Genomic DNA, 25,364 nt, shown 5'->3' with positions numbered 1-25,364 from the left:
TGAAATAGGAGCCCAGAGCTGGTGTAAAAAATGGCAGACCAGAAGTCTTTGGATGTAATTGAATGTGTTTGGATTTTCATTGCTTAGCCCTACAAAAAATGATAAAGGCATAATTAATCTTGATTGATTAAAATTCACCATCTTTGCTTTAGTTGCTAGGAAGCTAGAAATAAATTTGTAGCCCACCTCTAATGGCAGGTAGTTTTTGAGTAATAAGCTTATTCCTGACTTCACCTTATATGTCTACCTTATGTGTTTTGAATCATTTAGTATGTATGCCTGTAAGCTACTCCCAATCCTTTTTGGAAGGAGGCAAGAATAAATACTTAGATACATATATAGTTTCATACACTGATGAAAAGGATTGATTATACGGCTTCAGATACTCTAAAACTTACTTTTATTACCTGTTGTTGTTAAATGAACGTCACATTATTTCCAGCAGAGGTGACACTGGATTGTCTGTTTCTAAAATCCCACAGAATTACTGCCTTGTCAACTGGGGTAGTCCATCTTGGTAGTGTTTGGGGCTCTTGCAGACCTCTGAAAAGAACAGCAAATAAATGTGTAGAACATTTCTACAGGCCTCCCTTTGCAATAGTCAGTGATGGTGGTAATTTACCATTCAGTAGGTAAAAAGCAACAGTTGAGGCTCAAACTTGTTGTACTCCCCATAGTAGCACCATCTTCCTGGGGTTGATCTGAAAGGGCAATTATGATTCCATCAGAATCGACAAAAATAACAAGTCATGTTAAAATCAGACCTGAAGGAAGAATGAAAAGCATTGTTGTCTTTTAATAACATGGACGTTCTCTCTTTCTCCTTGTCCAAATGAAAAGAATTAAATTCGGTTTGGGTGATTTATTTAAAATAAAATATTTGAAGTAAGCTAAACAAACTTTATAAAGCTTTCATGCAAATGCTGTTTTTTGCCAGAGTAAGAGCTGTAGCCCAGAGCGGCTCCCACTCTGCCTGGGCTGGGTGTCACAGGACTGCACGTTGGGTGCCAAGAAGGCCACTGTCTGTTGTGCATGTAGCACTTGGTTTAAGTAAAATGTTATCTTACTGTGAGTTGACAAGCAGTAGGTGAAATCTCGACCAAGCCACCCAGCAAAGAGACCTGAATCAGATAAATTCTTTGCTGGCAGAATGTCTGTTTTCAGACATGGAAATAATACTTAGTGGCAAAGTTTTCACTGATAAGAGAGGTGTGTGAGTATGTGTGTGATTGTGAGTGTGTGTGTGTGTGTGTGTATGTAGAGGGAGAGAGGGAAGGAGGGAGGGAGGGAGAGACAGAGACAGAGAGACGTTGACCATGAGAGAGAATTTGATCTCTTCACCATGTACAGGATCAGAGGCAGCAAAAGGCAGCCCAGATGTGGATGCCAAAACCCGGACCCCATAGATTCATTAAGCTGTGCCTGTAGCTACATTAGCCCTAGTCATCAGAGTCCCAACTCAAAACAAAAGGTCACAGTTACATTAACACAGAGGTGGGTAGGGTATACTGAGCACAGATGTGCATTTAATTGAAATAACCTCAGCTACACGTCCCACAAATAACAGGAAATATCAGATTTCAGCAACTCAGGGTGCAAGGAGGCTTACAGTTGCCAGGTGACTTTTTAAACTGCCCCCCCCCAGGTTAGTTTCCAACTGTGCACCACGTTGATGCCTGAGAGGACCCCTTCCTGCTGCGTGCACCTATCAAGGGTGCTGTGGAATTGCCCTGGCTAGTCTGGGCACATCTTACTTAGCTCCCCAGGCATGCCTACCAGTATCTCCAATTAAAGAGTGGTGGTAGGAGGGGGAATGCAACAACAATTTAACTAAACTCTCACCTCGGGGCCCATTTTATGAGAAATCTCCACTGACAAGAGGTTCTGCAAATTAGTAATTCTGTGTTTGAGCAAGGTTTCTGACCCCCGAGACTGTAAGCAACTCCAGGTCCCTTAACACCACAGGTCTGTCCTTAACTCAGGAAAGCAAGGAAATTTGAAAGCAGAGCTCAAGATGCTTGTAGAATAAGAATTTGTGGTGTTGACGTTAGCCCTGCCAAGGAGGTGTTAAGCTAAGTGGCCACTGAAATTTCTGCTTGAGCATCTGGAGGTGGGTTTGTCACTGCTCCGAGGCCCAACCAGCAGACAGAGATGGCAAATAAAACCCAACGGTGTCACACGTGGTGGCTAGGAAATCCCACCCCAGCAGGAGCAGCATTGGAAGGGGCATGAGGACACCAGTTTGTTTTCTATTTCATATGCTGTTCTGTTCTAAGGGGTATGGTTACTCTAAATTTTCTGTCCGTGGGTTGGTGCAAAGCTGAAAGAGGAGCCTGAGGTTATTAGGGGTCATCTTTTATCCACCACCTATTGTGGTTTCTACAGGGTGTTAGTATTCCTTAAGTTCTGACTCTTTAGTTAACAATCCTCCTCCTCCTCTTCCTCCTCCTCCTCATCATCCTCCTCCTCATCATCATCAAATAATAATGGCAAGAAATGCAACAGCAGTCGTAGCAGCAGCAGCTAATTATTTATTTAGCTTCTGCTGTGTCTAAGCATTGTCGTGGGCTATCTCTTTTGATCTTATTTATTTGATCCTCACGGCCATCTTAGAGTCAAATAATGTTATGAGCTCCATTTTACAACTGAGGAACTGAGGCTTAGTGGTTAAGAAGAACGCCCAAGGTAAGTGTGAAGCCTGAGTTCCTGCAATGAAATCAGGCCCCAGGGCCTGTCCGGAAGGTCTACCATTGACTTCTTTGTCATTTGGTACAGTTTAACAGCCAGTTGCAGTTAGGAAGGGAAGAGAAGGCCTGGAGGGCTTTATGATGGTAGGGATTAGAGATTGGAGAAGGATGTTAGGAGGAGTTTCCAATTTCAGAGCGTTTCCCTCCACCCTATCCTGGAAGAAATGCCTGCTCAAGTGCCCAGACTTTCATCTACTGGTGACACCTCTACCTCTGCTCAGGTGCAGAGCAGTGGTAGTTGGTATGCTCTGTGCTCACTGACAAATCAAACTGGCTTGGTTTTCCATGTCCACTCATTTTTCTAGGTTTTTTCCCCCCTTCTTGCACCGTAGGTATTTTCAGTGCTAAGGCGAAGACCTCTCCAAATTTTCTTACTCACAATATTAAAATACATATAGTTTTAAACTTGAAATAACTGTAGAATTTCCACCAGGAGTAAGGAAGAAGGGCAGGGTTTCTCTGTCACTCAAACGCATCACCATTTCAGCATCATGGGATTGTATAAATGAATGAACCTTAATTTTGAGGTCAGCCCTTTCACTTCTCAGGTAAGGAAACTGAGGTTCCTGGTAGTATTAACTGGAAGAGCTGGATGAGAACCTGCTGTCCTTCTCTCTTTTTTAACCTTCTAGTCCAATAATTGTTCTCACACATCATATGGCCTCCCTGGATCTTTGCTTGGGAAAGTATTCTTAATATAAATGCACCATTATTAAATCATTCAATTAAAAGTTACTTTCTTGCCTAATTTGGAAAGACTATGTTTTGAACAGAAAAAGATATATAAATTCATTACTAGCCATCTGGTACATTTAGTCAAGGCTGCCATCTTGAATTTCAAGAAAGAGGCATATACCTAGTTGTGACTGGAAAAACTGGTGACCAAAACCCCTTAGCAACAGTACATCTAAAATATAGTAAAGTGACCAGACAATGCAGACTCTGAAACAAATATTACACTTTACAGATAATACTGTATAATAAATTACATATTACCGTATGCAAAACTGTGAGGCAGATTTATTCCTCTCTGGAGGTCATGTCTCCTATGAGCAAAATAAGAACAACAAAAATTGTTACTTCTGTTGCCACTAAAATTGCTCCTATTGCCAGCAAATATTTATTGAATGTAAGTGCGTGTCAGTCCGTGTTGTGATAAACATTCTCCATGTATCCTAACATTTAATTCTCACAATGATCCATGAAGTAGAATCTCCATTTTACAAATGAGTGATCTGAGGGTCTGAGAAATTAAATAGGGTGTGGGCAGCTGATACCCTGCTTCATGAGTCTCCCAAGCCAACACTTTTAAGAACTATTATTCTCCATTGACTACATTTTTATTTGTTTCAGAGGCTTGCCTCCAAACATATATGAAGTTTGCCAATTTCTTTTCTCCCTGCATGACTAGAGAGCCATTATATTTGCTCACCTTTTAAAAACTTACCTACATTTATGAGGTCACTTAACCTCCCATCTCTTGGGTTACAATACTTGAAGGTCTAGCCTTCGCTGGGAGTTTGGAGAAATGACTCATTAGCTGCACTATGTAGTTCCCTTTGATGTGAAGTTTTAATTTATGAACACTATCATTCTTTCTTCTTATCACAGTCCCTTCTTGGTTAGTACTCCGCCTCTGCCCCCAACCACCGCTCCACTCCTCTGCTCTGTCCTTCCATGCCTGTCCTTAGAACACGTATCTCTTCTCCTTTTGTTTTTCACCTTTTCATCCTGTGAGCTCACGGCTCTGCCTCCACAGCACTCCTTCCGTAGCTCTTCTCTCTTTCTGGTGTCTGATTTCTGATTCTGAGGGCCTTAATATGACTTCTTGACAAGATGCTGATATGGCAGATCTCAGCTTCTAATTTTGGGGGGAGACCACATTCTTTCAAAGTACTGCATTTGAATTTTAGTAACAGTTGCTACCTTTGATTCTCAGGGTTGGGAGTTGGATGGAGAAATGATTGGCTGTTTCCAGCTTCTATCTGTTGACTGAATTCTGGCACCCCCTTACCCCAGCTGCACAGGTTTGGGGCCTTAATGTTATTTCTCATGCTCTTGGCATTTCTCTCCCATGTTGCTAATCGGTCATCAAGTCTGCTTGCTTGATTGTCTCTTTGTATTGTTCTTCTAATAAATAAGTTCCTTCCCATTTCCATGGCAGCCAGAGCTTCATCCTCTTGCCTGCAACTGACCTCGGTCTTTTCTCCTTCAGCCCTTCCTGCATGCCACTGGCCTTCGCAAGAACTTACACCGGCCGCCTTCACGGTCTCTTGCAGTTTCTCAAAGTTTGTTTTATAAAACACTAGTGCTGAGGAAGAGTAATGAATAATATTTTCAAAACATGGCTCTGTGATTAAATACATGAGGGAAATGCGGGGTCAAATACACTCAAATATGTTTCTTTGCTGCAGAATTTGCAGAGCGCTTTATATGCCAATGTGCAGGGTAAACTTTAAGGAGGGTGATGAAGTATGGAGTACCTCCCAAACTAATTTGAGCTGCAGAGATTTTTTTTATTTCTACTTATTTTGGCAGAGCAACAGGCAGGATTGATGTTTCATAGGAAACACATGAAGGAATGCTGGTTCTCTGGAATACATTTAAACTTCTCAGGCTGGCAATAAATCTCAGGCCAATTTATTTAGGCAGTTTGGGTGTCTTACATCTCCCCAAGTTACTCCCCACTCTGGTCCGATCTGTCTCCTGCTCTTCTTGTGTAAGCTGCCACATGACTTGATTAACATTCTTCTTTTGGCCTAGAAGGCTTACTGGATGTTAGCCCCAAATCTACATTTTATATGTCTTTTATAGATGGACTCAACTCACATTGTCTTTTCCACAAATCTATGTTTTAGGTGTATGCTACAGTCTTATTCAGCCCTATTTTAGCCAGCAGTGGATGTCTATTATATATGTCTGGATTCATATAACATAATTGTAAAACTAGTAATAACTAGCATCTGTAATATTCTCAGCACTTTTGCAATGCTGTCTTTATCTTTATAACCAACCTGAAAGGTAGTTGTTCTTAGACCCACGTTACAGGTGAATAGACAGAGGAGATGTAGGTAGTCTGCACATTATTTTTTAGTCATTAAGTGGCAAGACTAGGATTCAAACCCAGAGCTGTCTTCAAAGCAACATACTTATGTTTGCAAAGCTCTAAAGTGGCTTTAAAGCTGGAAGCTAGATTAACTCAGAGATGTGAAGCCCACCTCTGCAGCTCAGGTGCACAGCTCTCTTAAGTGATAAATAAGAATTTCTAGTTTATAGACAGCAGACATGTTAAGGTCAGAGCTTGGATGGCAAGAGTGGTACAAATGCATCTTCTATAACAAGTTTGGTGAGTCTCCGGTATTCTGGAAGGTACTCTGGAGGAAATGGATAAAAAGCTGGTATAGACCCTGAATTTAGGAACTTACAATGAAGCTGGGGAAATGAAATATAAACATACCAAATAAGAGAACCATATAATATAGTTTATAATTAACTTCTAGATAGTGTTCTTAAATGGAAGGTGATGGATTCCTTGATCAGTCTTGGGACAGAGTGGTCATCCACTACATCTGAGTGGATGCACTTGTGTGAATTTGGGAGGAAGAGTGTCTTCACATTTCTCCAGATTCCCAAAGAGCTCTGTGATCCCATCTAGTTAACAACAACTGTGTAGGATGCTGTGGTACAGGGTATCCGTGGAAGCATCGAGTGATGCTGAGGAAGGCACTGGCCTCAGAGCTGCAAAGCCTGGGTTGGACTCTGTCTTTACTGCTTTTGGCTGCGTGACCATGGGCACCATGGCCACCTCTCCGAATTCATTGCTAAGAAATTAGGGTAATGAAATGTGGTGTGTAGGGAAGTAGTGAGGATTAAAGCAGATAGTGAAAATGTGGAAAGCATCTGGCATGGTGCCTGGAATAAAGTAGTTACTTTAAACGACTCTCCTTGGCTATTGCTAGGTTTATTAGTTTCCTATTGCTGCTGTAGCAAATTACTACAAACTTAGTGGCTTAAAACAACACATATTGTTCTGAAGGTCAGAAGTCTGAAATGGTTCTGAATGGGCCAAAATCAAGGTTATCAACAGGGCTGCGGTTCTTCTGGAGGCTCTGGGGGAGAATCTGTGTTCGTTTTTTTTGTTTTGTTTTGTTTAGTTTTCCACCTTTTCATCACCTAGAGGCCACCCTCATTTTTTTGGCTTGAGGCCCCATTCTGTCTTCAAAGCCAGCAATGGCAAGTTCAGTCCACCTCGTGCTGTGTCATTGTGACACTCATTTTCCTGCCTTTCTCTTTCATTTACGAGGACCCCTGTGATGACGTTCGTCCTGCCTGGATTATCCAGGATAATCTCCCCATCTCCAGGTCAGCTGATTAGCAACCTTAATTCCATCTGCAGCCTTAATTCGTTTTTCTGAGAGCATTAATTAATTATCCAGTTAGTTAACTGATTAAATAAAATCCTGTTGATAACCTGCTGTATGCTAGTCATTAGCTATCTATTTTAGTAAGTTCAGTGTGGGCAGGTTTTTTTCCTACTAAAATGTATTCTTTAATTAATTAACCCATTCATTCAACAAATATTTACGGATACCTCATATGTATTATAGCAGGCATCGCTGTGAGTAATGCAAAGATGAATCCATGTAATATATATGTATATACCTGCAATTAACAAGGCAGGGTGCCAGGTGCTGGGAACAAAGTTTACATATAAGGAGTTTAAAGCCTGGTTTAGGAGTTAAGGATACATTTTAACTGTAAGTTAGGGAAGAAATTGATTTATCATAAGCCTGTGATGGGTTCAGTGATGATATTTTTAACCCTCAAACTGAAAAACATCATGTGTCTATCTATAGGGTAGAGCATTTGAAATAAAAACTGTCCCAGATAATCTGAGCTATGTGGTCAGTTTTGCCTTTGGGATTTTGAGGAAAGAGAAATGTCTATGGCTGAGGTGTTGGGGAAGGTGCTGTGGGGAGTTGGCATTTGAACGAGGAAGTAAAGGATCCATGCACTGGGAACTGTGAAGTGTGGGACAGATGTATGCCCCCCACCCCCACCCCAGGAGCAAAGGTAAGAGGTAGGGTAGCACTGGGCTCCGTTGGGGAGGCCCTAGGAAGTCAGCCATGACTTTGGGGTTAGATTTATTTTAGATTAGATCTTGAAGGTAGGGGCTGCTTTCTTTGCTCTTCCATTTGGAATTGGTGAGTATATGGAAAATATGTGGAAAGAAATTTACATTCTTAATGGTATCCCTACTCAACTTTTTAAAAAGATATATGTTAATTTCAGATGCCTACTCAACTTTTTAAAAATGAGTTTTTCATATGTAGATTTGTAAGTCTATCTGGTGAATTATAGATTGGTGGGAAGAGACCCACTACCCCCTTCCTGTCCGCCCCCCCCACCCCGCCCATTCACACAGTAAAGTTAGATTAAGTTTTTACTTCAGAAGACAAAGATGCAAAATCTTCAAGGAATCCAGGTGTCACTTCGTGGAGCATCTCTTAGCCCTCAGGTCCTGTGGGGCGATAGCAGTCAGGGACACCTTTGTGTGTGGCCAGAGCCTCCTGTGGGGAGAAGTTCAGTCCCTGCTAGGGCACTCACAGCCTCTTTATGTCAGAGGCTTACGTCATGTGCGGGAGCAGCATAAGGGCTTGTGTTAAGGGCAGTGTGTCTAATCCCAGCCTTTCCTGGTTCTTGACTCAAACTTGGCACATCATCACACATCTTACCCACCTGGGGTTCCTGCATGACCCGGTGACCCCAAGTCCCAGAGGACCTGTATTCCTGCAATTTGTGTTGAGAAAAGTTTAAAGCTGTGTTTTTTATTTGAGAGATTTTCTCGTGGTTACAACATTTCTGGACATGTGCTGATCTGTGTGGTGCTGTCATACTGTGAGTAGGAGAGACGGTCCTCTTTGCAGAAGTAAAAGACTGAGAATGAAAGTCATTTTCTATGTTTTCAAAGTGACTTTAATGATGGGGGATATCTTATGACATGTTAAGTGAAGAGGAAATAAAATTTCATGTATAGGATAATCTGAACTATGTTAACACACACACATGCACATACAAGCACACACATGCACACACACACACATGCACATGCACACACCCAGCTTCCAAACTGTAAACAGTGGTTATTTCTTGGTCACAGAACCATGAATGATACTTGTTTTCTTGTTTTTGTTTGGTTGTGTTTTGGGGGTGAGTGTTTGGAGTCTGTTCGATTTCTGTTATTTTCTTTATAACATGGAGTTGTATAATTTCCCCTTAATTCTCTTTGATGGATGTTTTGGGAATAATCACTGCTCTCAGAAGGAAGGCAATTCATTAGAATAAATATACTTGTGGCAGAAATACATGTACCTGATGAGGTTAGGAGAAAAATATTGGAATTATGTTTTTAGAAGCCTCCTAACTCTCTTAATCCTCATAGCGATCTTATTAAAGTATGTAACATCAAAGCACCATGTTTTAATCCAGTATTTTTCATTTTTAAGACAATATTCGTATTCTAAAAGTATACCTAGTCACTGTAAATAATGAAATGTAATGTAAATAATAATGTAAATACACATAAACAAGAAAGAGGAAAATACATGTCACACAAAATTCCATTACTTAAGAGAAAAAAAGTACTACTCTTAATATTTGGGTTTATATACTTCTAGTGTTTTTATGCTTGACATTGTGTACATATAAGGAAAACAAACCAAAACAAAAATGGCATTTGATGATTTGATTTAAAGGACTATGAAAAAACATACCACTACTTGTAAATTGGAATTTTTCTCTCTTTCCCCTGACTGACACATACTCAAACAAACTTAGTTATAGAATGGTCCGTTTGTCTAGTTCCGACTATCATTCCAAGCTTTCCAGAAGAGTGTGACCGGACATCTGCACATTCTGGACTGTAGCTCATTTCACTGGGTCTGCTGGAAAAAAAAATACACACACACACACACACACATACAAATATGTGAGCTTACAACATTCATTTGTGTCCCTTAAGTGTTTCTCTAGCTCTTTTCCTTTCCAGCTAGGCCGATTTGTGTGACCCTGCGATTCTCACTTCAAGCCATTCTCCAGTGCATGTGTTCACTGCTCCTGCAGGATCTGGCACAGGGACCTAGAGGTGCCAGGAAAAAGGGCCAAGGTTTCAAAATTATTTTAGCTCATCATACCAATGTCCCCAAAGGTAACACATAATTCTCAAGCATCTTCCTAGTCATGGAATTTTGTTGGCCTCTTCTATCTTGTTGTTACAGAGAAAAATCATTCTGATCTCCAAACCCCTCTCTTCTACAAGTTAGGGCCTCTTGAAAAATATCTTCCCTGACAGCCCTGTTACATGTGATTTCCTTGCCTGGTCTCCCTGGGATGTCCTTCATTGCTTTCTGCCCCCGCTGTGAGTAAGCTCAGGCTTCCCTAGGGCCACTGTAGGCAGTATATTTTCTGTTGCTTCTTTGAGGATTTGCTTGGTCATATAACTGGCCTTATCTACAGTTGCCCACATTTTGACTCTTAAAAACAAAACTATTAACAACAACAAAAACAACAGAAAAGCAAAAGGAAGAAAAAGAATCACTTGTGGTCCTGCCACCAAGAAATTGACAATTTTGGGGTGTGTATTTGTGTATTTATTTTAACACAGTTAGGATTATCCTAAAGACAGGAGTGCCTGGGTGGCTCAGTTGGTTGAGTGTCTCACTCTCGGTTTTGGCTCAGGTCGTGATCTCGGAGTCGTGGGATCGAGTCCTGTGTCAGGCTCCGTGCTCAGCGGGGAGTCTGCGAGAGATTCTCTCTCTCTCCCTCTTCCTCCATGCTCTCTCTCTCTCTAAAATAAGTAAATAAATCTTTTAAAGAAGGTTATCCTGAAGGCAGAATTTTGTTTCCTGTTTTTCACTTAACATGTCATAAGCGTTTCCTCAATCACAAATGTTATTCATACAATTTTTCAATGGCTAGGTAATAGTTCACTTTATGGATTTACTACCAAGTGCTTAGCTATTTGTTTAATTTTAGGAGACAATCTAAATATCCATTTTCTTATGGATCTGTAGGCATGGAGAACAGTACTAGGGGAGGTAGTGAATTCTCGGTAAGTGCTAGCTATTACTGGTTTTGGTAATGATAATTTGGATGCAGTTGTTGTCAGAAAACCAGGAGAAGCCATGGATTATCCCTGGAGCAAGGAGAAGATTGCCACTTCAGACTCTGGGCAGAAGGTGTTTTCCCTGTGCTGCTCCCAGCTGAGAGAGGATTTCTTCAGGAATATCTCAGCTCCTTCATTAGGGTTTTGGCCTTTGCAGCCTGAGCTCCATCTGTTTCAAGTTCAAAGCTCAAAAGCCTTGATTTGTTCTGGGTTTTCTTGACTATGCAGAGTTAAGAACTTGAAAAAATCCCTTCTCTTGAATTTGGTGCATCTGGTGGTCACGTTAACAGTCTTTTTGTGGCACATGACAACATTAACTCAGAACTATAATTTTCCTGATGCCACTCGGGGTGTCCCAAAGAACCGCCTTGCCCCTTGTCAACCAAGAAACACCATTTTCATGCCAGGGAAAGATTCCTTTTGTCAGACTGTGAGGGAAATATGTGATAGGGCAATTTTGAAAGCAATTGCATGGAGAAAGGACTGGAACATGCGTTATGGGGTGGTTAGATAGATGGGAAGACTAGTTGGGGGTGGATATACGATTGGGCAGGTGGAGGTGGGGTCCAATGTGAAGCAACAAACTGAGTAAAGTTGGAATCACAAGGAAAAAACGTTCAAGAAAAGGACAAGAAGGGAATAGAAATGGAGGGCAAATTAAAACTTTGTTGCTGAGCTCTCAGAGCTTCTCTCCCCCACCCACTTCTTCCACCCTCTTACCTCAAGTAGTGCTTTTTATATATTCCTTAAAGCATTTGTTCATTGAAACTGTCCTACACACCAAAAACTATATCTTTTTGGGTCTCTATCAGATATTGACAAGGAAAGTTTAGAACAAATAATTTACCAAATTCCAAATACATGTGATTTATGTGGAGTCAAATGTAATTGACATATGAAATGACATAATGTATCATAACATAAAACAACATTATTCTCCAAACACTTTAGAAATTAAAAGCACACGTTTGCCTTGGATCCCATTGGTCCTATCAGATCAGTTGGCACATCCTTCCTCTGTGTTGACTTTTAACTCTTCTCTGACATATTGAGAGCAGTTGCTGATAGGATAGTTTCATATTCTGAACCTGTGCTGGTGTTGACTGGAAATTGATCTTTTTATTATAGTTCTTTTATCATGTGGGCTCCTTTATCTAAATGAATTCCTCATTTCCTGGTTGTCCATGCCTCCCTGAAAACAGATAAAATATCTTTACATGGAGAACAAATCGATGCCAAATATCATTTTAAAAAAAGAAACAAAATTTAATTTTCTATAACAATCTTTGAGATGCCCCCAGTGTCAAACTTTACCTGGGTTTCACAAATATTTGAATGAATGGTATTTTGAAGTGATGAATGCCTTGGAATTTCTTAAATTTATTAAATGATTTATTAAATAATTATTAAATATCAGCCCCAAAGAATGAATTCAGCTCATTTACACATTCAATTTATTTTTATCCAATTTTAGATTTTGATACACAGATCAAAATATAGGAACCTTGTATTTGTAAAAAACATAGAGACTATTAATTTTAACAGTACTTTGTTTCCTAATGCTATTAAACATGTGTCTGTTTAGCGATTCTATTGATTTGTCCTTAGTAAATACATGGTGTTGAATATAATACCTTAAAAAAAAGTAAGTAACATTTAGAATACCATATTTCCACATTTTTTGAATCAGTTAAATGGTAATAATACTATTGCTTTGCTGTATTGTCATTTACTTTGCTGCCTTTTATTCATTTCTGGTTTTTGTTTATTAAGGGCAGTTCTGTTTACAAAATTATCTTAGTTTCATTTCTTTATCCCTTATATTAAGACCATAGAAGCATATCAAGCCTCCAAAATCGAGATGGTTTAAAACTTTGGAAGTGTTATCAATAACTTTTAAGTGCAAAAGCACCCAACATATTGCACGTCCTAGGACGTTTGGCACAGACTTTTAAAACAACCGACCTTTTCTTTTTTTTTTCAAGTTGATTTCCACTAGTGCGTCTCTGCTAAGGCCCTCCCATACCTGGTGGGTGCCCCCCTCCAGGTTAATATTGCAGGGACCCCTGATTTCTCTTTGAATCCTTCGCTCAGTTTATGACCTGCTTTTGTCTCTCACTCATCCGCAGAGCCCGGCGTTTGCACGGTATTCGGAGATCCCCACTACAACACTTTTGACGGACGGACATTTAACTTTCAGGGGACGTGTCAGTACGTTTTGACAAAAGACTGCTCCTCCCCTGCCTCGCCCTTCCAGGTGCTGGTGAAGAACGACGCACGCAGGACCCGCTCCTTCTCCTGGACCAAGTCGGTGGACCTGGTGCTGGGCGCCAGCACCGTCAGCCTCCAGCAGCACCTGACCGTGCGCTGGAACGGCTCGCGCATCGCGCTGCCCTGCCAGGCGCCGCAGTTCCACATCGACCTGGATGGCTACCTCTTAAAAGTGACGACCAAAGCAGGTGGGCTTCTGTGTCCCCCTGGCTCGCCCCTCTGCCTCACCAACCCGCACAGCACAGCGGCACCGCCTCAGCGCTCTGCCTCTTCCGTGGAGGACAATCTGGAGGCAGACGAGGGTTCCGACCGCAGGCGTGACCTCATCCCCGCTCACCGGGGCTCCAAAGGGACACCTCCAAGATGGCACAAAAGAGTGGGAGAAATTTGCACACCGTGAAGCCTTGCAGCCCAGTGCCGGTCCCACCAGTCTTGCAATCTTCTGACATCCTCGGTCCAAAAATAGCATTTCTGCTCTCCAAATAACCTCTTTCTCATGTTTTGTCACAATGTTAGGCCCTTTATGTCCAGCTTGGAATTGTCAGTGTTTCGCCCAGCTCAGCCAGTAATGTGCAGTTTCACATCTGTGAGAAAGAGTGTTTTCTTGTTAGCATCTGTCCAAGAAGGGGGGAATCCTCAAAAGTAAACCACAAATGTGTGGGTGTGCAGATGGGAGTATGCACGGCTGTGTGACCAGCAGTCCTGTCCATTCTTGACCCTGGGGAAGGTGCTCGCTGAGTTAGTGGAGGTCTAGAACCAGTAGCCCCGCTGGAGGATGCTTAGAGCGCTCTGAGAGCGCTTTCCCCCAGCCTTGGGTATGTGGAGATGCTTGCTGCTACCCTTGCTCAGCATCCCCTATTGCCTGTGGCCTACTGGACTCTGTATTTCCACTCCACGGACAGACACATCCCCCCGAGGCCAAGCTGTTCGTAGGTGCTAGCAGGTTACTGCCAGGGGCCCAATGAAAACTCGCATTCTTGCCTGTGGGGTACTACCTAAAGAGGCTTCTTAGAAGCGGACGTCTGCCCTTCAAAATCAGCCCCAAAGAATGAATTCAGCCCACTTACACATTCAATTATATCATGTCTGTCTCCTTCCACGCTGCCTTTGGTTAATCCATATTGTTTGTCAATTTGATATTGAACCGCACGTTCTCCTGGTGTGTGCTATTTCTGTCAGCATGATACTTGAGGAAATCAACATATTTCTTGCTTTTTATATCGATGAAAATGTAACAGCGTAAAAGCATCAAATACATTCCAGTTCCTTTAGATAATAAGGATCCAAAAGGGAAAGATTTGATAGAGCAGGCACTTTTGAGGAACAGTAGAGACTGTTCTCTGCTGCACCTTCAGAATGCTGTTAATTGTTTCAGTTCAAGCCAAAATATATTTGACAAATTGATCCAAGTTTATGGAATGCCAGCTTAGCTAAACAAAGGCAGGAAGCCAAGGCGAAGCCTGGGGAGCTTTTATTTAGAGAGCATAACGTGGTTTCAGTGAGAAAAAGTTAAATATTAATGTACTGGAGCATTCTATAAAGGGAGGACTCCCAACTTCACTTTGAAAGTGGCAGGTGTGAAGAGCTCTATTTATTCAATTTTAGAGAGATTAGTCCTCTTCAGAAAATTCAGACACCTGTTGTTTTATTCAAATGACTTGTCACTCTGTAGATATAGGCCTCAGCTCATTTCTTTGAAGAAAGCAGCAGTTCGTGGCTCCCCGTAAATTGTGCACAAGATGACTCATTATTACAGAGCACTAATTAGAAGCACCTTGCTGATCTGTTTGCATGCCAGCTGAACACAATGGATTCTCCTGATAGGGAAATTATTGGTCAACCACAGCCCAATTCCCAAAGGGATCCTGGATCCTGAAAGATTGCTAACAGTCTAGGAGCTTCAATACTGTTCTGCCCATGGCTGGCAATACCTTATGGAATAAGTGTCCTCTTGTCAGGATTCCACATTGTAAAAATGAGTGAAAGGTTGAGACTGCTAAGAAAATAATACTAGATCATAAACACCATAATTAGATTAGTGAATTTAACTCTTCTCGGCCTTGAACTTGATTTTACAATTTCCTTTTTTCCACGGTGCAGGTAAGTTATGTGATGCCTGTAATACCCAGCTGAACAATTTCCCGTAGCATAAACTTTCTGCTTCCTAGGGAAGAACTGTATTCCTCTGGGCTCTAAACTTGCGTTGAGATTATCCTTGGAACGGAACAATTCCATTTCCAGACACAAGTCTTCTCCCCAAACCAATCTCAGTTTGTACTACCCCTGAGGAATGTTTTCTTTTTATCACTTATTGATTGTCCATTTAAAATATCACAATATATCCTTGGAGTGTTCTTCTCCCATAGATTATTTTTTTAATTTCATAAACTCATATGATCAGAGCGTCCTTTCTTCAAAATAACAGCTTAAATCAAGCCTGCAGCTGGCGAATGGGAAAAGGGGAGGAATGACTCTTTGTCCCTGTGGTTTATGAACTCAGCACTTCATGACGGAGTCATTTGGCAGAAGAGTGCAGGTGGCCGTGCCGCGTGGTGGGATTAGGCTGTAGTTGCTTACCTAATAACAACCGGGGTGGTACAGAGGGCACGGAGCAGGCTTAGTAGCTCGAAAAAGCACTGCTCACCCCCATCACACTCCTACCCCAACTCTTGGCACTTAGTGAATAATTTAGAAATATTTCCTTTCTGCCATCTGTTCACTTCATCAACTCTACCTGAGAGAGTTACGTCAGATCCACCCGAAGGCATTAGCACGTGGGAGTGTGGTTTTTTATTTTACTTTTGGTAGAGTTCTATACTTTATGAACCTGGAGACTACATATATTTTTTCTTATTCTTTTTTCCTTTGGTATAAAATCTGAACAGAAAACCCATCAATTTTTAAGCATCACTATGGTATGTATATAGATTTTGTACCTCCTCTGTCCTTTGAGTAAACAACAGCAAAGGCAACAATGACAGCAACAACAACAAAAAAACAAAACAAAGCAAAACAAAAACAACAACAAAAGAGAAACAACTTCCCTCCCCCGCCAAAACAAAACAAAAAAACCCCCTAGTGGTCTGGAGCCTGGCTACACAATTGAAGGGTAAAAAACAAGTTGGTAAAACATTCACTGGTGAAAAGGGATAATTGGAAGGTGCTTCAGGCAGCAGAGAGAATGTGGCTACTGCTTACACCACCAGATGGGACGTGTGCCTTGGCTTTGGCCTCCTGACTCTGCCAATTACTTCTACCTAATTTCCCATGCAGAGGAATGGGGAAACTCATCCCAGCTGTAGAAAGGACTAGCCCCAACCCCTACCGCAAGGTTTTCATCTCATAAATGCCTATTTAAAATATCTTTTGGAAGAGCAGTTTTTTCAATTACAACTTATTCATTATTTTGCCTGTCACTATTGTAATTTACTTTGCATGGATTTTAATTACGTAGAGGGTAATGACAATCATGCAAACGCAGATGTATATGATACAGCGATAGACAAAGGCATCTATGGTTGTGTAAGTCATCCCTAGGCAGTATGAAACTTAGAATTGGTCCATTGAAAATCCTCTTAATAACAAAGAAAAGAGGAGGAAAAGAGAGTGAATTACAAATTATTCCCTTACTGTGGGGGCCATGCTTTGTTTGGTTTTGTTTTGTTTTATGACTGAGAGGTCAAGAGTTTTGAGAAGAGTTTACTAAAAACAGTGGGTCTGCATCTTCCCAAACCTGCATGGACCACCAGTCCATTGCATGAAAAGAACATAATGATTGGCTTGTTCACTGTGAGTTGATTTCCAATGAATTCAGTTGCCCAAAGTCTCAAATTTGTTATATCATTGTCAGTAATGATGTTGGAACTCCTTTGGATATAAATTCTCAACCACTGTGGCATTTGGAAGAATAGTATTTGCCTACTGTCTAGGAAAGAGATTTGCAGTTTGGAAAATTTTGCAACATGGAAAGTCTTTGGAAGTATGCTCTAAAAGTTAGAATGTTATATACGGAATTGATTTTCTTCCCTTGTTTCTCTTGCTGGGCAGCTGCCTGGCTACAGGCTTCTGAGGTCATGTTTCTTCTATACCTTAGAGAGTGTCTTACAAATCATATTATAGTTTGCTTGTCTTTTTTCAAAATTGTTATTTCAGTGTCTTAACTAGCATGAAATTCACAATTTCTTTGGCTTTCCAGATTCAGTGTATCAGTTTACAGGGTAATTCATTCATTTAGTGAGTATATACTATGTGCCAGATAACGTGTTAGATGGTGGGGTATGAAGAAATATAAATCTCTTTATAGGAGAGTTGTGGTTGTTGGAGGTGACACCATTGTCTCACAGAGATCCATCGAGGAAGTCAGTCCAGTGTGTGAATATTCTCAGCGTGTCCTTTCTCTGATCACCTTGCCCCATTGCTCTACTCTCTTCACCAAAATACTCCTAAGAGAGACTTTTTTTTTCTTTACAAATTTTTATTTAAATTCCAGTTGTTGACATACAGTGTATTGTTAGTTTCTGTTGTAATATTTAGTGATTCATCACTTACAACACTCAGGGCTCATCACAGGTGCCCTCCTTAATCCCCACCACCCATTTAAACTCCTTCCCCCCACCCCCTACCTTCTGGTAACCATCAGTTTGTTCTCTACAGTTAAGAGTCTGTTTCTTGGTTTACCTCCCTCTAAGAGAGATTTTCTTATGACCTTCTTCCTTGCTTCTTTACCCAACTCTAGTTCTTTTCTGAATCCAGCTCCTTCTCCAAACCAAGACATCTTCTCTACCATTTGCCTTGGACTAAGAATGGTTCCATTCCGTTCATTTACCATACAGTGATTTCCTTATGGGCCTTTCTGTTTATTTCTCGAGAAACCCAGTTTTAGACCACTGGTTTATTCTATCAGTAACTCCCTAAAGTGGATTTGTAACTCTTTCTTGTGGAAGTTGTGTGGCCTACTCACAGTAATGCTATTTGGCTAGCCTTCTCTCCTCTTGGATAATGTTCAGACTTAAGGAGTATTGGCTTTAGAATCCTACTTCTGGGCATTTCTTACTAATCTTACATCACTCTGATTTCGTCTTATGCCAATTTTATATCCAGACAAGATCCATTCCCTCCTTTGCCGCCCCTTTCTTCTTTCCCATTACTGCCTCATCCCCCAACTTCTGAGCATCTTCTGAACATTTTCTCACCAGCCTAATCTTGCAAAGTCTTCTGGGAGGAAAGTCATGTTGCTCTTTCCAGAGGCTCAGAACAGGCTAAATGAAAGACTAGATTTTGTTAGAAACCCAAGAGGGTAAGATTTAAAAACACATACGGGAAAACTTTCTCTTTTTTTGCTAAAAAAAAGGGACTTTTTCTTTGGGTTGTCACTCTTAGGAAACAGTGACAGTGAATAAGGAGAAGTACCAGGGCAGAAACGCATACCAACTTGTTGTAGATGTTCTCTTGGTGTTCGTGTCACCGAACTGGTACCTACTTCATCCATTCTCTGGGAGACTCAGGCACTGTGAGGGTATTATCAGGGAAACAGTAAGAAAAGTTTCCAACACACATTTGAGACATAAAGAAAAGCTCTGACCAGGAGAGTGTGTCATTTGCTCTGGATTGAGCTTGATTAGGCTTTATCTAATGGACAGCGTCTTCACACACAATATCAGGATTATATGAGAACATTTCTTCTTGACCTTCTATCAGTCTTGACCAGTCAGACTGATCTTTGATGTGACCTTCTAGTCAGACTGATCTTTGATGTGTGACAGCATAACCTAGCTGTCTATAAGTGACATAAAAATGGCACTATTCAGTGGGGTCATAGGCTGATGGATCTTGAAGTCTTGGGCCACATATCTGAAAAAAACATGAATGTTTATAGACAAAACCTCTAGCATATTAGATGGTCAGTGTTCAGCAAACCAAGAGGAGCCTCTGTTCTCTACCTTCTGGAGCAAAGATTATTTCCTTGGTGAACAAGTTTGTTCTGTCCTGCTGATTCTTTCTAGCACATGAGGAACTTTTCTCCATGGCCTGGTAGTCTCCAGTACCTCCTCAAATGTTGAAGTTTATGATAAGCTCAGGGCTGTGAAGATTGGAAGTGTTCCACAACAACTCTACCCTAGGAAACATTGATTAAACAACCATCCTTGTCTCAGGGATGTCTGTAAAACGATGAGGAGGCAAACGTTTTCATTTCAGACATTTCCATATGAGTGTTTTCCTTTGAAGAGGATCTATTCAGAAGCTATATATTTATTACTTTAATAGTTTCACTATAACAAATAATTTAGATATTTTCATTTGACATTTAGTATAATTACATGGGGGAATTTTTGGATAAAGAAAAAATTACATTAAAAATTATCATCTTTGTTATCTTTCCATTTCCACATTTCACTTATCATTGGGTAAATGAAAGCACAAGATGGACCAACACAATTACTATAGAAAAGGGCAAAACTATAAACCTAAGAGGAACATGGTCAATGAGTGGTCCTCTACAAGTCAAACCAGGGTACTTAAGGTACCATATAAGGACAAACTTTATACAATTTAAAAATTCTGAGCCCCCAAAAGTGTTTCACGTACTGTAATATAACATTTAATATGGTAACCAAGAATTTGGATAGACCCTTAGTGTTCCTTGTTAGAGGTTAGTCATATGTTCTATGTAAGGATACATGCACTTGGGAATTATTGGTGGATTTAAGAGTGGTTGATCCTCTTTTCCTCTCCTTTTCTTCTAGGTTTGGAAATATCCTGGGATGGAGACAGTTTTGTTGAAGTAATGGCTGCCCCCCATCTCAAGGGCAAACTCTGTGGTCTTTGTGGCAACTACAATGGACATAAGCGTGATGACTTAATTGGTGGAGATGGAAACTTCAAGTTTGATGTGGATGACTTTGCTGAGTCCTGGAGGGTAGAGTCCAATGAGTTCTGCAACAGACCTCAGAGAAAACCAGTGCCTGAACTGTGTCAAGGGACAGTGAAGGTAAAGCTCCGAGCTCATCGAGAATGCCAGAAACTCAAATCCTGGGAGTTTCAGACCTGCCACTCAACTGTGGACTATGCCACTTTCTACCGGTAGGTGCAGTGCTTTGGGGGATGGGTTTTGGTTACAGACCAAGGATTGACTCAACCTTCAAACAGAGTGTATGAAATTTCTTGACATATAAAACAAGGGCCCCCAGTGCACATGGTAAACACTTTTTCTTTCTTGTGTTGAGACAGATCTTATCTTGACTCAGTCCCACATTATGTACCAAATTAAGAAATTGTGGGGAGTATTTCAGAGTTATCTCCTATAGGTCATTCTGTTTTTTTGTGTCTGCAGGCTCACTGGGAAGCTGGTGATTTTTCTAGGTGTTGGCTTAACTCTAAGGTTGAGGAGTGTTTTCCAAATTCTGCCTACACGGTGGTGGTATAGAGCAGAGGTGGGAATCTCAAATAACTCTGGCTGCCTTTGGATGTTCGAGTGAGCCTGGTTATTTGAGGCCTGAGGAAGAGTTCAGGTCTGCCTCACTGTCTAGCCCCAACAAATCTGCAAGTGGAAAACAAGGCAGTGAAATGAGAATTCCTTGGGTGTTGGCCAACTCTCAGACTTTGCATCCAAAGTCAGGGTGGAGTAGAAAGAAGGCTCAAAGATTAAAGAAGGAAAGTCTCTCATTGAGAATATGGGTTCCATAACCTTTTCTTCCATGCTGCAAGGTTGCACTTGTGAGTTGATGAGTCTGGCCGGGTTGTACTTCCATTTATTACACAATTCCACAGGTTCAAGAACTATGACTGTCTATAACTTTAACCACCATGGATGTGGGAGGAAACATGAGACGACGCAGCCCAAAAGGCCTTGTTGAAGTGATTTGCCTGTGCCTCTTAAAATGAGAAAGCTCCTGTGGTCTGAAGCCACAGAGAAGTTATTTTTACTCTTTAATTGCCACCAGTTTATTTCCCCTAGTTCTTGTTAAATGTGATCTTTTTTTATTTGATCTTTGGACATAAAAGATAAAGTTCTATAAAGACAGCTCAAAGTGGAGTGGAAAAAGGACTGTCCCTGTCATCACGCACCCTGAACATGGCTGCGTCTGCCAAACCATTTGGCTCCAACTCCTACGGTTAGCTCTTTTAAGCCATTTTCCTGTTATAAATTTGAATTCTCTGGGTTCCCTTCTTCCTCCTTCCTGTACCACCCCCTAGGTTGACCCCACCCTTGTCTATTGAAATTGAAAGATCTTAATGTAAGACTTTGGAGTGAGTTAAACAGCTAGACAAACAAACCAGGCTTCATTTGGGATCTGAATACCCATCACTTGAAGGTCTGAGGGAAAGCAGTAGAGCATAGCAAGTAAGAGCTTTGTGGTCTTCCGGGGCTAAAAATCCAGCCCAGCTTTACAACCCTGAACAATTATTTAAGGTCACTAAACCTTAGTTTGCTTATCTGTGGAGTGGGGATAATAAAAGAACCCACCTTAGAGAGTTGTAATTCAGATTTAGTGAGATTATGAACGTCAGTGCATGTGCATAGCAAGTGCTCTGTAATTAATTGATGGCTGCTGTGGTTTCTTCTATCAATTAAATTAAATGATGAACAAGTATAAAGACTCGTTTGGAAGCTCCTCTGCCCCATTTGCAGGTTTGGATTAGACCCTTCTCTGTCTAACATAGAAAGGAAAGGCTGTGCTTCTCCCAGGGCCCCAGCAGCCTACACCTTTGATTTTTGTCCCATTTCAGAGGAGTGTGTTGAAAACAGAAATTGGAGAGCAGGCCTGCAGAGATTAGTCCCTTTTTGCAAATTTCTGTTTCTTTTCCCTGTGGCGATTTATTTCCTATTATGATCCCTGGACTGCAAACAGCAATCTGATGAGCACCTTGGCAGAAGTCGTGAGAAATGACACAGACAAGAACAGAGAGAAGCGGAATTGTGAGGTGGCCAGGCAGATGCCCCCCTTCTGCCCTTGGAAGTTGCTGCAGCCTCTACAGCAGCGCAGTGGGGGTGCTTGTTTGTGTTAGGGGCTTGATGTGCAGAGTCTGGGGAGTTTATGAGAATGCTCCCGGGACCTTTGCCATGAGGACTGGAGCACGGGATGTGGTGGGAGGTGAGCTCATGTTCCGCTGCGCGTGGGGTGGTGGCAGAGCACCCTCCCGTGGCCAGCCACTCCTTCCCAGCAGAGGCCGGGGAGCTCAAGAGAATGGAGCTGGGTGATCCTGCCTGTCACACATCCTGCTGATGATCTCATGCCCCAACCAAGAGTGTGTCTTCGTGCATTTTCAAGTGAGGGGGGCCAATGTTGGGCAGATCCGGGGTTTCTTCCTTTCTTTCAAGCATCCGTGTGGCAGGAAAAAGAAAACGAACAAGGTCCACATGGAAAGGCAGTTTTGTTTCCGGGGGATCTCCCATGAGGACCAAACCTTAGAGAGGCTTTAGGAAGCAGTGGACAGAGAATGTGTTGGGTGATACCAAGTTGGACCTCATCTCTACTCTGCCGCTCTCTAGCTGTGTGGCCCTGGTGGCTAGCTGAGCTTCAGATTCTTCACCTGTAGAATGGGTATGACAGTAACTGCCTGGTGGGCTAGCTCCTCCAAGGACTGAGGTCAACGGGCAGTGCCATGTTGTACTTGGCAGACGGCTCATGCTGGCATAGTGGCTCTTGTCCTGTGTCCCTTCCTTCCCCCGGAGAATCTTGTCCCCAGCTCTGCCACTGCTCTTTCTGATTGGCCATATCTTCTCCTGCTCTTATCATGGAGAACAGATTAGATAGATTCTCACTGATAAATCCGTGGAACAATTTAAAAATGAACTGTTTCTCATTGGTGACACTGAGCGAGATAGTAGAAGACAAGAGTCCATTGCGATCCCTTTTAAAAACGTGTTTTTTGTCTTACAAGAGTAATACATGTTCATGACAAATAATGTTAAAGTGAATAAAGAAGAAAGTGGTAATCATATGATATTTCACCCATGTAAATTTTTGCCTGTATAGTTGATGTCATTGGCGAAATTTCTAAGATGAATCTGAAAACATAGACATGACTGTAGCTGTGATCTTATTTATGAATCAAGGATTTGCCTTGATATGAAAAGTCGTATACATAAATTGTGTATGAACTTGATTCCTTGCATTTTCCCTTCACCTTCCAAAGAAATATGAGTATTTCCTGTAAGGACAAAGAATAAGGTCACCATAGCATACAAATGCAGCCTTCCCAGCACCACTGTATTTATGACAGGGAGAAGGGAGAGAACAAAGAAGATACTTCTCTGAGGAAATGTTACCTTTTTTGGGTTTTCTTAATCATGTGATAAATTCCACAGGGCAAATTCTGTTATAAATAGGAGATTACTATTCTTACAAGGTGAAAGTCATAATTCTAATTTCTCTGTAGAGTTTACTTTTGAGATGTCTAGGATTTAAAACTCTTATTTTGGTCTTTTATCTAGTTCAACATTTTAAATAGTAAACTGTCTATTGTCTAAAAACTTGAAAAACTTGGTAAATGAATGAGAAATTAGCCAAGATTTTTGTTTTCTCTTTTGGGAAACTTTTTCGGTTTTGCTAATTTTCTTCACAAATCAGTTCTACCCAACATGGCCTCATTTGGCATAAAAATGTAATATTTAATTGAATATTAATTTAATCTTTGTGATCAGCATAATTTGGTTTAATTCAGTAATTGAATATGTTTAGGTGCAAGATAATTTAATTACAAATCACATAAAAATTTTAGCTGGCTGCATTGATAATGCATCTAAAGTCCTGGAGTTGCTGAATGACTTGTCCTTAAATTAGATAATTTCCTTCAATAATTTTTTGCATTCTTCTTCACTGGTATGTTACAGAGAAATTTCTAGTAGCTAGGGAGGTAGTGTACTGTGTAAAAATTGATGTGAAGTCCTTTGAATTCTATTTGGATTCATGCACGGGCTCCTCCGAGGGGAATCTGTCGAGTATGTTCATGCCTCTCTTCTCCTTTCTCATGTTCACCTTACTTTCCCGGCCTCATGTTGCCTTCTCTATTCATGTTCCGGATGCCAGCTGAGACATCCAGGAGGAATAGGCAGATGCCCCCCCCCGCCCCCCCCCAGCCAAAGGCTCCCTCGAGATCCTCGGCAACCAGCATCAAATCTGCTCCCCACTTGCTGTCTTGGGCCACACTGATGAGAAGCTTCGGGCAGCCTTGGGCAGGGAGAAGCTGGAGGTGGGCTGGGCTGTGTGGGTCAAACCCAGGAAAGAGAAGACCACATCGCTGTGTGTGAAACATTGGCAATGGGCTTTCTCCCGAATGCAGACCCAAATCCCAGATAAAATAGTTACAAGAAGGCCTAACTTGCCAGTACAGCAGGGCTCTGAAGTCGGGGCGGCCCACATTTCAGAGAAGTCAGGAAAAATGGCTGTGAACTGCAGTAAAGCCCAGGCATTTATAGACCACAATGGTCTCAGGACTGTTTTCCTCTCTCTGCTCTCCTTAATGGGATATAATTCACCAGAGCAAAAACTCTGTTCACTTGTTCGGTTTGGGAAAGTGTCTGGGGATTCCCAGTCTAGGAAATGTTCTTTTCTTTCCATGCAGTGGTTTGTACAGCTGTAAGGAATTGAAGTCACGCCAGAGGATTCACAGATGTGTCCTTCCCGCGGAGGTACTGGGAGGTAGGAGGCGGGAGGAGCGCAGGAGAACACTGGAACTTCCATGGCACAGTGGTGTTGGATATACTGGCGTCCCGGGACTGACAGTGGCTTCCTTCCAGGAGAAGATCACAGACTTTGTGGATGACCCACTTTGTGTTTTCCTGGGAAGGAAACTAATCATTTATTATAAAACAAGAGAAGAGATCAGGCAAGGAGTACAGACTTCGTGTGTCTGTGTGTGAGAAAGTCATATAAAACTAACTGCGATTCTATAATTAAAATCAACTCAATCTTCCCTTGCTTCAGAGAACATGCTGGGAACATTTCTGTTTACATCTTTTAATAACTTGTCTCAAATTACCGTTAGAACTAGGATCCTAAATCAAATGAGATATTCATTTTAAAGTGTGACATTATAGGCCTTTCTTTTTATTTTTCTTTTGGCACACTAAGCTTTTAGGATGAGTGGTCACTCTGAATCTGTCAATAAGGTATGCTGACACCAGGTGGCAGTAGACACCTCAGTTGTACCACCTATCAGACTTCAGCCCTTACAAGTCC

At 41.5% G+C, this 25,364-nt stretch overlaps 1 protein-coding gene across 7 annotated transcripts in view; it reads left to right on the top strand.

Moving 5' to 3' along the window:
- BMPER (BMP binding endothelial regulator) overlaps positions 1–25,364 on the top strand; it is a 242,622-nt gene that overhangs the window by 151,153 nt on the left and 66,105 nt on the right. For 6 of the 7 annotated variants that reach the window (XM_081800290.1, XM_081800288.1, XM_081800291.1 and 3 more), the window contains 2 exons: positions 13,041–13,370; positions 19,926–20,262. In XM_081800290.1, coding sequence (XP_081656416.1) covers positions 13,041–13,370; positions 19,926–20,262 — 667 coding nt within the window. The remainder of the gene's footprint in view (positions 1–13,040; positions 13,371–19,925; positions 20,263–25,364) is intronic. The other variant, XM_081800293.1, reaches the window with a different exon arrangement.

The sequence above is a fragment of the Leptonychotes weddellii genome, chromosome 12 (assembly GCF_054177405.1).
Source record: "Leptonychotes weddellii isolate Sample4059 chromosome 12, ASM5417740v2, whole genome shotgun sequence".
NCBI lineage: Eukaryota > Metazoa > Chordata > Mammalia > Carnivora > Phocidae > Leptonychotes > Leptonychotes weddellii.
This window is presented reverse-complemented; position numbering and strand designations above follow the sequence as displayed.